Genomic DNA, 16,295 nt, shown 5'->3' on the forward strand with positions numbered 1-16,295 from the left:
TACCAGACGGGGTTCCTCAGGACACGTCTTTAGAACAATGCTGTCATTCCACTTACTAACTGAATATTATTATAAATCTAAACTAAATGTCGCAGCTCTTTAGTTAAAGCTGTTATAGACAAATATTTTCTAGCAGATAAAGATATAGTGAAATTGCTGTTCAAAAAATTCGAAAAAGTTTCTCACATTGCATTGTGGGAAGTGGAGTACCGTAGACGGATACATAAAAGCGCTTTTCCTCCATTCTTACTGTGATTTTTTGTGTTTCTTTGAAATTGGTTCCTGGTATTATTCCCTGTGGAATCACTTCACTCTGCAAGAGATTCAATTTTGTCCAGAATCAGATCTTTCCTTGTAAACCCCAAAATAAACATCCTTCACTGTTTTGTCGCTATTTTCAGGAAAAACACCAGAAATGTGTTTTGAAGTCACTTTGGCAGAGTTTTTTTCGGGCAAAAACAAGAAATCGCAGTGAGAATGAAGTATAAACACTTCAATGCATTTGTCTCCGGGACTCCACATCCAACAATGCAATGTACGAAACAGCGTTTCAAATTGAGATCAAAACAAACCTTGAAGCAGCAATATCAACTTCGTACGTTTACTTTTCCGAGCAAATTATCTTTGATTTATTGATCTATGAGGCCTACATGTCCTTATATAATGACGTTTTTCATCTCCAGCACCTTTAAACAACACTTCAGCGCTAAGTAGTATTAGCACCCATTGCTAAACTAAGAAACACAAGCAAACTGTACTTTTTCCATTAGGACCATTATGTTGTAATGCAGATAAGATTCTTCTCTCACTGCTGATAAGACACTTAAGCAAAATTAAGTGATTCACTCAATCAGAATTAACGCCACTTTTTGTGTTTCAACTCAATACACTAAAACCATTTATGAGTTTGACAGCTTTAACTCAGGGTGTGGCTTTACCTGCTTGCAGCCACCTGTTCCAATAAAGCAAGTCTATAAAAACTTGCTTAATCTACAGCACGAAGTGTACACTAGGTGTTCAAGAATTTCAAAAATTGACTGCTATTCTTTTATTTTGAAAGTGGCTGATAAAAGTGGTGCCTTTTGAGATTCCACAGAATTCCTGTTGGGCAGGAACGATCTGGAAGCACTTGACCTTTCACTCAGACATCATAAGAAGAGTGTGGAAATGTTCCTCCAGTACTGCCTGATTTTGATCCACAAGTCTTTTTCATTAATCTTTAATTAACCTCCAGTGATCCGCAAAGATTAGTCAGATGTTAAATCCTAATCTAAAGGAGTCTGTCACAGAATTATATTGGTATTGGTATTACTACATATACTCAGGCCACTCCTTTATTTAATGAACATCATGTTATTGCATTATTTTTCACTTCCTCATCTTGCACAACTGACTGCTCCCCACTTGCTTGACAGCTATGTATTTGTGTGTGTGTACATTAACGTCATAACCATAACTTTGTTACCAAGTGATAGAGACATGAGGTCACGCAGGGCCTGGCACACATATTTAATAGATCTAATCTTATTTAATGTTTTTCCTTCCGCAAAGAGGATGGACACAAGAAAAATATATCACCTAAATCAGGGTTTCTCAACTGGTTTCACCCTGGGACCCACAAAAAATTTATGGGGAAAAAATACACAAAACAGCAAAAATACACTCAATACACACAAGTGACTGCAAAACACCTAGTAAAATCACAGAAAAATACACAAAAGGACAACAAAAATACACGAGATGACTACAAATCTATAATAACAGTTGCAAAACCCACAAATTACATGAGAAATACTCAAAACAACATGAAAAATACATATAAATTTAACTCAAAACAACAAGAAAACTACACAAAATGTCTCCGAAAACACACAAATCAGCAACAAAATCAGACACACACCATTTGCTCTTTGCTGTAATGATGCTCAGGCCCTCAGATCAAACAATCACATTTTTGTTGCTGGTGAAGTTAAGGTCTAACCTTTCTACTGAAGAATAGTCACTAATTTACAATCAGCAGAAACCTGGCATCAATGTGTTTGTGAATCATTATCAAATATTTGATTCAGATAATCTTTTACTGTCACTTTTTGTACTTATTCAAACACAGAAGTAGAACGGCCGGTCACTCTCTTATAACAATCACACGTCATGGTCACACTGGCTGAGCCGCGGTCGAACAAATTGGCTGCACTTGACACATAAGATATGATAAGTTAGACCATTATTTATCCCACCATGGGAGAAGTTGTTTTGATACAGCAGCAAGAAGAGTAAAAGAAAATAGCACTTTAATGTTGGGAATGAATAAATGAAACATGAATAACAAGGGGAGTATAATCATATAATAAGGCTGTAAAAACAATAATAATACTATTTGTTGAACAAAACTGCAACAACATATGGGCACATATTTACAATATTTACAAACAAACATAAACATATTATTGTAATACATTTTAATACATCAATTATAGTATAATATAATATAATAATAAGATTAGGCCACCCGTTTATGGTGAAAAAATTGTGTGTGAATGCGAGATATTGTTCTAAAACCATGGATGTGAAAGTGTATTCTGTCATTTTGTTTAGAAATAAAAATATACATAAAATATATTCCTTTTCTAAAGTCCACTTCTTTAAGTGCAAGAAAAAAAAAAATCCTAAAATGGCCATGCTAAAAACACAGCAAGCGTAATTGTCTTTATCCTAACGATTGTGTTTTGGTTTAATTTCACACACATTACATCGTGTTTGTGTCATTATCAAAACGTATTGTAGATTCATATCTATGTGTGATTTTGTGCATTTTAACAATAACATGTCCAGATGCACTGCACAGATTGTGAGTTCTGAGCTATTATTCATGTCAGCCCCAGTGCCCAGAAGCTTTCATTTGAAGACAAATGCATTGATATGGAAATGTTTGCTAATTTACTTGTATTTTGCTTCAGCACATCATTGCATGTGTAATTTGGCGGCTCCTGTATGATGTTGACATGGACTGTTTCAACACGTTCTCTTCTAATATTATCTAAGTCTGTTTTAAAGTCATTACACACATTGTAATTTATACAAGTCGGTTCCGCGTGCTATATCCTTTCATCAATTGTTCCCATGTTGGGAACACATTTCATTTTTACTGCACCCTGCACTCCCGGTGTTTACTGTAACTACAGTCATTACTTTGGCAGCTGTTTAGTTAAATATTTGAGTTAGTGACAGCCTTCACCACACCTTATTCATGCCGATGACAGGTGTCATGTCATAATAATGACAGCGTATTAACAGCCTTACATATAAAACTTCAGGTAAAGTGTTACTAAAAACAGCAATGCAATCCAAGAACTACAGTAAATATCTAGTTAAATGGCGTCTCGGCTTTCCTTCACAAAGAGAGCTACGCAAGATCCGCAGCTGTCAATCATTGTCATATATGATGTAAAATCCCATTTTTCAACCTCAAATAACTTAAAACAAACTTCACAGAAAAAGGAGCATTTGAACACAATGTAGGGTGATAATAACATAACTAATGATCACAGCAGAGTTTAGGTTTGGAAAAGAAATATGTGACGAGTATTTTAACTTTACAGTTTGACCAATCTCTCATCTGTTATCATTGAGGAGGCGGGGTTTATGATCAATACTGCAGCCAGTCAGCAGGGGGAGCTCTAAAATAATAAAGCTTCACTGTTGGAGGAGCTTCTCCCGTCCATTCTTTTTACAGTCTATGTTGTAAAATGTCAGATATACTCTCCTCTAAGAGTTGAACGCCAGCTATTAAAAGTACATTTTGCTATTGGCTGAGACAGATTCTTCCAACTTTCACTGTTGGCCCCGCCCCTCCATAAAAGCTGAGAGAAGGAAGGAGGGTTTCCTCCAATCACAGACCTCAGTGAGCATTGATTGAGAGTTCCAATGCGGAACTCCTTTCTTCAGCGTTGATGTTTTTAACTCTGCACTTCTGTCTCTGCGTGGACGTAGATGTGTGTGTACTCCTTGTTGCTGTTTGTGCATCTTCCTGGTTTATGTGGGTGCATGAGGTGGTGGTAGGCTCATGGTGGGAGAGCAGGGCTGTTTGCCCCTGAGTGATGTCTATAGGGCTATGTGAGCTTCACGTCACGATTGTAGTGACAAATCTCAGCTGTGAACTTGCTGCGTGTCTTACTGCTAGAGGAGTACGACCATAATCAAGGCAAGAAAGCAGGGGTTTAGTTACTCTTTAACAAGATGACGCTGCAGTTTTCAGATTTTTCCTCAATAACCACCCTCCCTCAAATATTTTGTAAGATGTGATTTGTAAAAAAAAAAGAAAGTAAATCTGATTGTTTTTGTGATTTTTATGAACTATAGGAGTGAGCGCACAAGAGAGCACCACAGAAGGGACAGTCACTTCTTCTGAGTCACGCACAACGGTTTCACGGAGCCTCGTTTCAACCAACATGATCACAACTGATCACAACATGACAACAAGTGCACCCATTGATCACAACATGACAACAAGTGCACCCATTGATAACAAAATGACAACAAGTGCACCCATTGATCACAACATGACAACAAGTGCACCCATTGATCACAACATGACAACAAGTGCACCCATTGATAACAAAATGACAACAAGTGCACCCATTGATCACAACATGACAACAAGTGCACCTACTGATCACAACATGACAACAAGTGCACCCATTGATCACAACATGACAACAAGTGCACCTACTGATCACAACATGACAACAAGTGCACCCATTGATCACAACATGACAACAAGTGCACCCATTGATCACAACACGACAACAAGTGCACCCATTGATAACAACATGACAACAAGTGCACCCATTGATCACAACATGACAACAAGTGCACCCATTGATAACAACATGACAACAAGTGCACCTACTGATCACAACATGACAACAAGTGCACCCATTGATCACAACATGACAACAAGTGCACCTACTGATCACAACATGACAACAAGTGCACCTACTGATCACAACATGACAACAAGTGCACCCACTGATCACAACATGACAACAAGTGCACCCATTGATCACAACATGACAACAAGTGCACCCACTGATCACAACATGACAACAAGTGCACCCACTGATCACAACATGACAACAAGTGCACCCATTGATCACAACATGACAACAAGTGCACCCATTGATCACAACATGACAACAAGTGCACCCATTGATCACAACATGACAACAAGTGCACCCACTGATCACAACATGACAACAAGTGCACCCATTGATCACAACATGACAACAAGTGCACCCATTGATCACAACATGACAACAAGTGCACCCACTGATCACAACATGACAACAAGTGCACCCATTGATCACAACATGACAACAAGTGCACCTATTGATCACAACATGACAACAAGTGCACCCACTGATCACAACATGACAACAAGTGCACCCATTGATCACAATATGACAACAAGTGCACCCATTGATCACAACATGACAACAAGTGCACCCATTGATCACAACATGACAACAAGTGCACCCACTGATCACAACATGACAACAAGTGCACCCACTGATCACAACATGACAACAAGTGCACCCATTGATCACAACATGACAACAAGTGCACCTACTGATCACAACATGACAACAAGTGCACCCATTGATCACAATATGACAACAAGTGCACCCATTGATCACAACATGACAACAAGTGCACCCATTGATCACAACATGACAACAAGTGCACCTACTGATCACAACATGACAACAAGTGCACCCATTGATCACAACATGACAACAAGTGCACCTACTAATCACAACATGACAACAAGTGCACCCACTGATCACAACATGACAACAAGTGCACCCACTGATCACAACATGACAACAAGTGCACCCACTGATCACAACATGACAACAAGTGCACCCACTGATCACAACATGACAACAAGTGCACCCATTGATCACAACATGACAACAAGTGCACCCACTGATCACAACATGACAACAAGTGCACCCATTGATCACAACATGACAACAAGTGCACCCACTGATCACAACATGACAACAAGTGCACCCATTGATCACAACATGACAACAAGTGCACCCATTGATCCCAACATGACAACAAGTGCACCCACTGATCACAACATGACAACAAGTGCACCCATTGATCACACCATGACAACAAGTGCACCCATTGATAACAACATGACAACAAGTGCACCCACTGATCACATGACAACAATTAATTCCACTACAGACACAACCACAGTTATGCCTTCAACAAGCAACAATACCAGTCCCTCACCAGTCCCACCAACAGAGCACACGACTCCTGTTTTGTCCTCCACGGTTACTACAAACACAAGCGGACTCCCACCCACTACATCTCCATCCAACTCTACCTCCAGCTCTGTCCCTTCAAGCAGCTCCCCAGGCAACACCACCACCCCTAGTCCCTCAGCAACCACCCAAGGAGGTAATACTGACAGGATGATAAGCATGTATATATGTATGTACATCCTTAAAAATGCAGGTGGGATGGAACACAGAAAAGACTTAACTTTTTTAACAGATGAAGAATTAATGTAGACCTCATGGATAAATCTTCTAATGTAAACACTCTCTTATTGACAGTGTCAGAAAAAGTTTCCTGCGTTGCATTGTGTAATGTGGAGTCGCACAGACTGATGCATAGAAGTGTTTTTACTTATTTCTTACTGTGATTTCTCTTCTTCATCAGACAAGGATTACTTACAGTTATTCACTTGACCAGTTTTGTTTTACTTTGTTCAATTTTGCCCGAAATGTATTGAAGTAACTTTGCCAAATTTTTTGGGGGGGCAAATACAAAGAAACAGAAGCACTTCTATGCATCCCCCAATGCAATGCGCGAAACTTTTCACACAATGTCAATAAGAGAGTGTTTAAAGTGGAGATCAAAACAAACTTTCAAGCAAGAATTAAACATTTTTTAATCTATGAGGCCTACACTGTCATTACTGGATAAGACATTCTGGTCTCCAGCTGCTTCCACAGACACATGTTTAACACCTGGATGGATGTTGGCTACATGACTTGTTTTGAATATTCTCATACTGTATTCATTCTAAGCTACTGATGGGACAACAGACCAGAACACCAACATCACCAGCACAGCCCATGTTACTGCCACTACCATGAATCCACCATCGAGTCCAAGCCAGTCGGCCTCAACAACTGCGCCCGTCACCACGCAGGGTCCTCTCATAGGTTGGTAATGTTTAGATATAGTTTTTGTTCACATGCATTTTTTTTTTTTATTAGTCATAGTCTAGTCTCCGGGACTCCACATCCCATAATGCAACTCGGCAAACTTGTCCAACAACATCAATACATTTTCTATCTCTTTTGAGCAAATTATTTTCGTTGTATTGATTGATGAGGCCTATACTGTTTCTTTATTTGATAAAAATATTTAATCTCCAGCATCTTTAAATACTATAATATGTTTTGTACAATTAATAATGTATTTTTTAAAAGCTTATTGTCTCTTGGTTGACAGCATGTCCTTCCAGTCCCTGCCCAGCTCAAAGCATCTGCCTTGATGGTGCTTGTCAGTGTCTTACTGGTGACTACCTTGAAAATGGACAATGTCAGTCTGGTAAGTAAATGATAAACTACTTATACTGAGGAGAGACAATCAAAAGCTGATGCTCTCATCCTGTGTTTACATTCTGACCTCCTTGCTCAGCTCGAGTTTTCACTGGTCAACTTCATCTGGTCTCCCTGACCTTTGAAGAGGACATGAGGAACAGATCCTCCAGCATATTCCAGAAAACCTCAGCGGACATCTCTGCAGAGGTAGGCCTGGCCAATATCGCTCATACCTCTTATGAATCATAATGAGGCATTAACACATCTTTGTTCTGTTTTGTAGCTCAATAACATCCTAAAAAATCAATCAGGGTACATTCGGTCTGATGTTGTGCAACTAACGTGAGTATTGGCAAAACAAAATATTGTAAAAATGTTCTCTTTTGCATGAAAATTAGCCACTAAAGTTCTTGGATTGCATTGCTGTTTTAGTAACACTTTACCTGAAGTTTTATACATAAGGCTGATATTACGCTGTCATTATTATGACATGACACGTGTCATTAGCATGAATAAGGTGTGATGAAGGCTGTCATTAAGTGTTGTTCGTTATCCTAACCCAGGGATAGACTGGGAAAAAAATTCAGCACTGGCATTTTCTGTCCAGCCCACTACATTATCATCGGACACCATGTAGAAGCCGTTTTTAAGTCAGTGATGCTCAACATGTGGCTATTTCAAATTCAAATTGATGTATAAATTTTAACAATTCCCCTAGAAAACTTTAAAAGGTGGAAATCTTGTTTCCCCTTTTTTTTTTTTTTTTGCCATTTTGTCCCATTTTTGGGACTCTTCAAAAAGTTCTGACACTCTTTTCAGACTTTAGCTACCTTTTGCCAATAAATATTCCTATTTTTTTTGTACATTATTGCCAGATCATTTTGACACTTTTATCGAATATTTGTCCTATCTTTAATTTTTTTTGCCACTTTTTATCCAAATAAGCTAACTTTTGCCCAATAAGTACCACTAGTTTTCCTACATTTTGCCTCTTTTCATCCCACATTTTCCCTTTTTCACTATTCATTGCCACATTTTGCCCATTTAAGCTACCCTTTGTCATTACATGTTTCCTCTTTATTTGCCTACTTTCTGGCCACTCTTGACTGCTTTTTGCCAATTTTAGTCACTTTACACGCTTTTCTTGCCATGTTTTGGACCATTTTTGGCCACCCGCTCATCAAAAAAAAAACATGGTGGACTAAACCGGCCCACCAAGACGAGGCCTGGTATGCCAGATAGCCAGTCCATTCCTGCCCTAACCCCTAACCCCTAACTCTACCCAACCCCACTAGATCTCTAGTGTCATAATTTAGCGAAAGGTGTCATAATTTAGTGAACAACACTTAATGACAGCCTTCATGATACCTTATTCATGCTAATGACAGATAATGACAACAATATGTCAGCCTTATGTTCAACATTTCAAGTGAAGGGTCACCCTGTTTTTGTGCTATTCCACAGACCAGGAAGTGTGCAAGCAACCGTGAATAACATCTTCAGAACCACTGCAGCTGTTACTCAAGATTCTGTTAATCAGGCTATTATTGATAACATCAACGGCTCACATGGATTACTGGCAAACGCGAGCTACACAGGTAAGAGCTGACTGGCCCACAAATGTATGAATTGCGCTCCTACTACAACAGTATGTTTTACACCTGATGTCTGCTGGTTGTGTCAAAGACACAGATCCTTGTGGACAGATACCGTTTCATTGTGACGTCTCCACCACAACGTGCATAAGCAGAGACGGCTTGGCTTTCTGCTCCTGTATGGAAGGCTACACCTCCATCGTGTATTCCAACACCAGCTGTAAAGGTAACAATCAGCACTGTCTTAAGTTTTAATAAATCAATGACTTCACTTCACTTCCCACACCCAACATGAATTCATGTCGGGTGTGGGATACATATGTATGTGTGTATACGTATATATGCATATGTGTGTATCCATAAAATGAAGAGTCCGTCCTTAAGACTGCTCTACTGTAAAGTGTCTTGAGATACCATTGGTTAGGATTTGGCGCTATACAAATAAAAGATTGATTGATTGATTGATTGATTGACTTTAGAACACAGAATACACTTTGGAATACCGCACAGTATTCCACAGTACAAGTGTGTCCTCATACTACTCTTTCTTTTCTGATACAACATCAATATTTCTGCCTTGGTTGTTGACTGATACGGATAATAAAAAAACAACAACAAACATTTGTCTTCATGTCATTTTAACACCTCATAGACCTGGGTGTTTTACCACAGTTACGTAGGCCTTTTCATTTTAATCAGTTGTCAAAAGGACAGTAATAATAAGCGAGAGCACAGGGTAAAAGGCTCAGACAAGGTGAAAAGCTGATGTTTGACTCTCACTTCATTTATCTGTGACATTTATTTGGTGGCTCTGAGAACTCGTGGCGGAATTAGATCTCAAGACAAGGCAGAAACCAAAGCTGAGGGTGTGTGTGTGTGTGTGTGTGTCTTCTATCAGCATGTCCAAGTGGGCAGAAGGCAGATGGAGATCAGTGCCAGCCGTGAGTACAAACGTTTTAAATCATATATAAGCCATATGTGCATATGTGTGTGTGTTCCAGCTCTCAGTGTGTGTGTTGTCCCTCAGGTGTCCCTTTGGGTACGCTGGCTTTAACTGCTCTGACTGTAAGTAATGTCACCATTTGTCCAACTGGCTGAGGTGGTTTCAGCAGCCGCTTGTTCACCCAACACTTGCCTGTTGTGCTTCCACAGCCGCCCTGCTGGCTGTGGTCATCGTCTCCTGTGTGCTGGGAGGAATTCTGCTCATCCTGGTCCTGGGTTTGCTCATTTACTGCTGCTGGTAAGAGCAAACTGAACACTCTAATCTGACCATGAGATACGAAAAAAAAATAAGAAAATAAATAAAATAACAATAATAATAAATAATAACTACCTGTAATGTATGTATTTTCTTATTTCACATTTTATTAATCAGGTTAGTATGGTATTATAATTAGGGATGTAATGATTCACTCAACTCCCGATACGATTCGATTCACAATACTGGGTTCACGATACGATTCTCTCACGATTTATTTTACAAAATGGGACTGTCGACAAATGATGATTGAAAAATATTCCTTTATTTTTTTGGGGAAAAAAAAACTAGAAAATACTGTACTATTTTCCTTTTATTTTTCATTGTCAAAAGAATCCCTTGATAAACTATTCAAAACAATGCAAAAAATAAATCTTGAATGAAATAAATAAAGGAATAATACAAATGAAGAAGAAGCCTATTAATTTAAATTCTGGTTCTATAGTAAACAATGCAAAACTGCAAAATAGTTCTTTTTCTTTTTAAAAGTGCAACTGAAAATGTATTTTGTGCCTTAACAATTGGACTTAAAAAAAAACCAGTCTGCACTGTATTTACGTCAGATATTTGTTTGAACCAGCAGAGGGCGCTGGTAACCCAGTGGTCGGTTGGGAAGCAGCTATTCTGTGCAGTGAAGAAGAGATGCTATGCTAGCAGACAGAGCTAATAGAAAAACGTCACTTTTGCAGATATTCATGTAATATTACAGATATTCTTTCAGTGCTAAAGGGGTAAGGAATCATTTATGAATATGTTTTGGGTCCCGACCCACCAGTTGAGAATCACTGTACTATATTATTCTTACAATATAAGTATATTGTTTGTACCATATACTATCAAGTTTGTACAATATAATTATATTGTTCATACAATATAGTGATCCAAAATGTATTTTCACTTGTGGCAGCTCTACGCTTCTGTACAATACAGCTCAGAATATGTGCAAGAAAAAAAAAGAAGGCAACACAAAGAATACCCAAAAGACACCCCAAAAATAGTGTAATGAAGGAGAAAAAAGAGGGAAAGGCTTTTTAAAGACATGATGAAAACTAACGTTTCCCTCTGTGCATCAGGAGGACCAGCTCAAACAGCAAAGCCGACCACACCACCAGTCCTTACGCAGGCGACCTGAACCAGTCGTGGCCCAGCGGTGTCACGCCCATCCCTAGAGCCAACTCCAACTGGAGCTACACTCCCTCCATGGAGATGACAGAAGGAGGCAGTACTAACACCCTGGTGGAGAAAAAGCAGTACAGCAATGGATCGGTGAGCTTGAGGAGGAACTCATTGTTTGCTGTCATCTTGTTTCCTTATTGTGCTGCTAACTAACACACCCAGTGAGCATGGACTGTTTGAACTTCAGCTTTCATTTAAGGCTTCATTTAGCATCTGTGTAAATGCCACTGGTGCAGAAGCTGGTTAGCTGAATGTAATTTGAATACAATAATAAGTACCAGCTCCATCACAGAGGCATTAACTGTTTCATCTGCAGTTCCTCATCCTTATGCTCACTGTAGAGACTGATTAACCACAATGATGATGACAAGTTGTGAAAGCCAAAGCTTAGTGACAAGTTTGATCCAACCAACTAAAGCATGTGTCAAACTCAAGGCCCGGGGGCCAAATCCGGCCCTTTAGAGCAGTGTTTCTCAAATGGTAGTACGCAATGACACTACATTTTTCAATTATTTTTTATTTAAGTTTCTATTTTTTTAAATGTTAATTAAATCTTTTTCTGTTTTTTATTTTTTTTATTAATGTTCATTTTATTATTTTATAAAGTTTATTTTCAGTTAAAAATGACAATTATAAAAATGATGATGGAAATTATCTCGATTTAAACATGAACTGCAAATGCAAAAGTCAATCTTGATTCCAGTTTTTGACAAAGTTAGATTCTTTAAAATATCTTTTATTACTCGTATTTATTCCATCATTATGCTCTATAGATGGGTTTTATAATATAAAATGTTGTAGTCAGACAAAAGTTTGAGAACCACTGCTTTAGAGCACCCAGTGTCGGCTGCAGATGTTGATATCTCAGTCCCTCCAAAGTTACAAATTCAATTAAACCGAACAGTATTTGTACGGCCTCTGATTTTACGTTTCAAAAATTCCCGAATTCCATTTCTGGGTTTACCCGTTTCCACGTCATTTTACACTTTCCCATTTCATTTCCATTTCCTTATTCTGCCCTGTTTAGATGACTTTTACTGACTGGTAAAGTTCCTGAAATCGTACCAAACGGGGTTAATATTCAATTTATATGATTAAGATGATTTAGAAAATCACGAGAGCTAAGTTGAAATAACGCTAGGGCCACGTTAGCTACACTACTAAACACCAATTTAGCGGGAAAAATACCATGAACATTTTTATTTATGGATTATTTAAACGGGACAATGCACATTAAAAGACAGACATGCTGTAAATGAGCCAGTGTTTGCCAAAAGAGGCTAGTTTTCATCTGGTGTCACTGGCCGGATTTTAAAAGGCAACCTAAAATGTAAAAAGTGTTCAATGTGTGGTATGGCCCCCTCGCAGCCATGTGATTGGAGGTGCGTCTGTCGTGACGTATCTTCAGAAACTGATCACCAGTTCAGCTAATACACCAATGGCTAAACCCGGTTGCGGTACAAATCAGAGCCGGGGGTGGGGAAAATGACCGGACCCTTTAAACCCAACTAATAAAGCTCATGATAACATCATTTTACAACATACACATGCAACAGCGACTATGTCATTTACAAGTCCATGAAACGGACATGAAGTAAAACAAAACATAAGAACAACAAAAACATTAGAATGGTCACTAACACAAATTCAAATCAGTTCAGCACCACGGATAGCGACCATATTTTGACTGTATCAGTAGCTATAAAGTTTAGTAAAACTGGCACAGCGGCCCACATGTTCACAAACACTGACGTGCGAGCGCATACTCTGTGCAGAAACCATATTGTTTACATAATGTGATGCTCGAAAATAGTTTGTAGTATGTCGTAAGCTTGTCACCAGAGGACGCGGCCGCTTATTTAAAGGAAACTCACTTTAAGTACAGGTGAACGATTGTGGGACCCATGCAGTGTTCCCGAAAGATGTGCGCTCCTGGCCCAATGTTCAATGACCAGATATTTATACATATTTGATAGAAAAACCCAGTGTATAAAAGAAAGAAAACCTAAAAGCATCTCTAGATGATTAGAACTGTCATGAACAGGCAGGTAGGCGGGCTGCTGTATACCCGTTAACAAGGTTTCCCTGTATTTCCGCGGAAATTGTTGAAAGAACTCTCAATTTTCCATAAATTCCTGCAACTTCTCACAAACAATCCCACAATAATTGGAGATAATGAAGTGCTCATTCTTTTCTGCCTATAATCTGCGGCCCACTGGAGATCAAACGTTTTTGGCCCCCCCCCGAGGTAAAATGAGTTTGACAGCCCTGATCTAAAGCGTAGCCACAGCGCTAGCATGTAGCACCATCCCCTGCTTTGCCTGACTCCCAGTGTGTTGCTTTAGGGATTTGAGCTGAAGGAGAAAAGATGGAAGAAGGTAAGGCACGGCTCTGATTCTGTTTGCCTCTAAAAGTGTCCTTCTGCTCAATATCCACGCTGACCTGTGTGTGTGTATGTGTGTGTGTACCGGTGATGGGAAGCTTTCTTGGTTTTAATGATCTCAATGCTAAGTGGAATGAGTGGGAGCTTGATTACAAGAAGTAGTGATTTTTGGTGTTGGGTGCTTTTTTTTGTGCGTGTGTGTGTGTGTGTGTGTGCATGTGTAAGTAAGTAAGTAATCAAAGTCTCTGAAACTAACAAAACTTTCCCTCTGCTTCTACCTCCACATTTCAGTCGGGATCATATGATCTTAACCCAGAGAAAATGAAGACGTTTAAAGGTAAAAACCCATCTCGCTACTCATACCTGGTTCAAGGCCACGAGAACCCCTACTTTTTACCAGGAGACGAGAAAAGAGACTGAAAAACTCCATCGAGGGATCAAAACGTAACCTTTTTGGAACTACAGACACTATTTATCAGAAGATTAATTTTTTTTTTTTTAAATCAAATATAAACCAGTGATTACAGCATAATACTAAAGCAAACACTCACCAGTTTGTTTGTGTTGCTCTGATTGATTTTCACCAGCAGAGATTGCTGTTGCCCTGTAAATGAAATGCATTAGTCTACTTAGCACAGTGGTTCCCAATCTTTCTTGTCCCAAGTACATGTTACATTTACACAACTCAAGTGTACCCCCTCTTCATATAATAAGGACCCTCTCCATAATTTCACATGCTTTTTCATTTGTGGAACAGTGGACTCTCATAAACCTCTAAATGGGTCTTGAACATTGGTTCGCTAAGGCTTAATCTACAAATTCAAAACAATGAGTGTAATCTAAAGTGGAATTATTGTCTCCTATTGTCAGAAGTGTGATAAAATGGCCTATGAAGCATAAACATAATCCTGTTTCAATAAATTACAATAAAATATAGTGATTTATTGAGCAATAGTACTGTTAATTTGTGGTGAATTTGTCCAAAAAAAAAAATAGCCTAAAAAAGAACAAAGAACATTTTCTGATCATTTTTAAATTAATTGTTCAATTTTTCTGCGTACCCCCTGCAATGTGCTCCTGTAGCCCCAGAGGCACACGTACCCCTGTTTGGGAACCACTGACTTAGCTGATGCTTCAGTTTTCACAGTTTTGTTTGTAATGCTTGAAAGTAATAAGTAAATGATTATCATTATATCACTGATTGCACTTAAGTGTCAAGTTTACCTCAAATGCTTCTTTTGGAATCAAAAACCCAACAAACGTGGGCTCATGGGTATTTTTCTTAAAAGTGACATTTATTTTTGTAAGGAAACGAATGATGTTGACTAAAGGGGCTGGATCCCCTGCTCGCTACTGTGTTAAAGGGACTTTTTCTTGTTGTTGTAGCGTCGTCCTCCTGAGTATTCTGTGTAAGCTGCACTTGCAGAACGTGCCTGTTTCGAGCGTCTCGGGAAGCAGCCAGTCTCACTCAGATGTGCCATTACCGTCCTCCACTTCCTTCTCAACCTTCAATATCTCTGTGTGTGTGAGAACATGTGTACAGTTGTTGTAAATTATTATGTCTTTGCAGTGACATTAAATGAATTTAAACGCAAACCCTTTCATTTTCCTTTTTTCTCAAATGTGGCTAACAGGGTTGGGCTCAATTACATTTTTCTGTTACAATTACGTTTTCAATTACCCATGTTCAATTACAATTATAGTGACCAGCATTTTTTCCAATTATAATTTAATTGCAATTATTTTTTTATCCTCAGAAAGTCAATTACAATTATCAATTACTAACGTTCAATTATAAGTAATCACAATTACTGAGCCTGAAATAAATAACCTAATAAAAGTTAACCTTAACTTTCTGTTAGCCTCTCTTATAATAACGGGTCCTAAATCAGCTGTAAAACACACACACACCCCAAAAAAAAATCTATCTATTTTTTTTTCTTATCTCTTGGTTACATTGTTAGGCTTTATAGGTTTTAATATTTTTGGTGTGGTGGTTGAAGCCTTCTTTGTGTCAGTATAGCCCTAGATTTCAAATTTATTTACGTAACTTTAGTAAATACTATTTATTTTTGTAAGTTTGTATCCTGGAAAGTAACCAGTGACTAAATGAAGCAAAAAACAAAACAAAAAACTTGAGGCTAACAGCAATTTTTTAGGGGATTTTGGGAGAAAACTGGATTACCGGAGAAAACCCACATAAGAGTCACATATAGGAAGATAGACTTTAAAGTTCTGCTGCTGGT

At 38.6% G+C, this 16,295-nt stretch overlaps 1 protein-coding gene across 4 annotated transcripts; it reads left to right on the plus strand.

Annotated features, from left to right (window-relative positions):
* The first annotated feature begins 5,975 nt into the window (after window positions 1-5,975).
* LOC114468338 (protein HEG) lies at window positions 5,976-15,641 on the plus strand. Of its 4 annotated transcripts, XM_028455177.1 has the most exons (14): window positions 5,976-6,480; window positions 7,116-7,253; window positions 7,546-7,644; window positions 7,735-7,844; window positions 7,921-7,979; window positions 9,102-9,235; window positions 9,324-9,458; window positions 10,131-10,173; window positions 10,260-10,297; window positions 10,385-10,472; window positions 11,564-11,756; window positions 14,012-14,044; window positions 14,341-14,386; window positions 15,436-15,641. In XM_028455177.1, the coding sequence occupies exons 1-14, from the start codon at window positions 6,000-6,002 to the stop codon at window positions 15,447-15,449; spliced, it is 1,611 nt and encodes a 536-aa protein (XP_028310978.1). In that variant the 5' UTR covers window positions 5,976-5,999; the 3' UTR covers window positions 15,450-15,641. The 4 variants fall into 4 exon arrangements, with proteins under 4 accessions (XP_028310978.1, XP_028310979.1, XP_028310976.1 ...); XM_028455178.1 differs by lacking the exon at window positions 14,012-14,044; XM_028455175.1 differs by lacking the exon at window positions 15,436-15,641 and having other exon boundaries at window positions 14,341-14,938.
* Window positions 15,642-16,295: the final 654 nt, after the last annotated feature.

This window comes from Gouania willdenowi, chromosome 8 (assembly GCF_900634775.1).
Source record: "Gouania willdenowi chromosome 8, fGouWil2.1, whole genome shotgun sequence".
In the NCBI taxonomy this organism is placed as follows: Eukaryota; Metazoa; Chordata; class Actinopteri; order Blenniiformes; family Gobiesocidae; genus Gouania; species Gouania willdenowi.

What these genes read in the sequence shown, in the direction of transcription:
- LOC114468338 (XM_028455175.1), top strand. Translation starts at nt 6,000, where the DNA reads ATGACAACAAGTGCACCCATTGATCACAACATGACAACAAGTGCACCC. An exon ending in CTCAGCAACCACCCAAGGAG is followed by an intron (nt 6,481 to 7,115) that starts GTAATACTGACA and finishes ATTCATTCTAAG; the next exon opens with CTACTGATGGGACAACAGAC. An exon ending in CAGCGGACATCTCTGCAGAG is followed by an intron (nt 7,845 to 7,920) that starts GTAGGCCTGGCC and finishes TCTGTTTTGTAG; the next exon opens with CTCAATAACATCCTAAAAAA.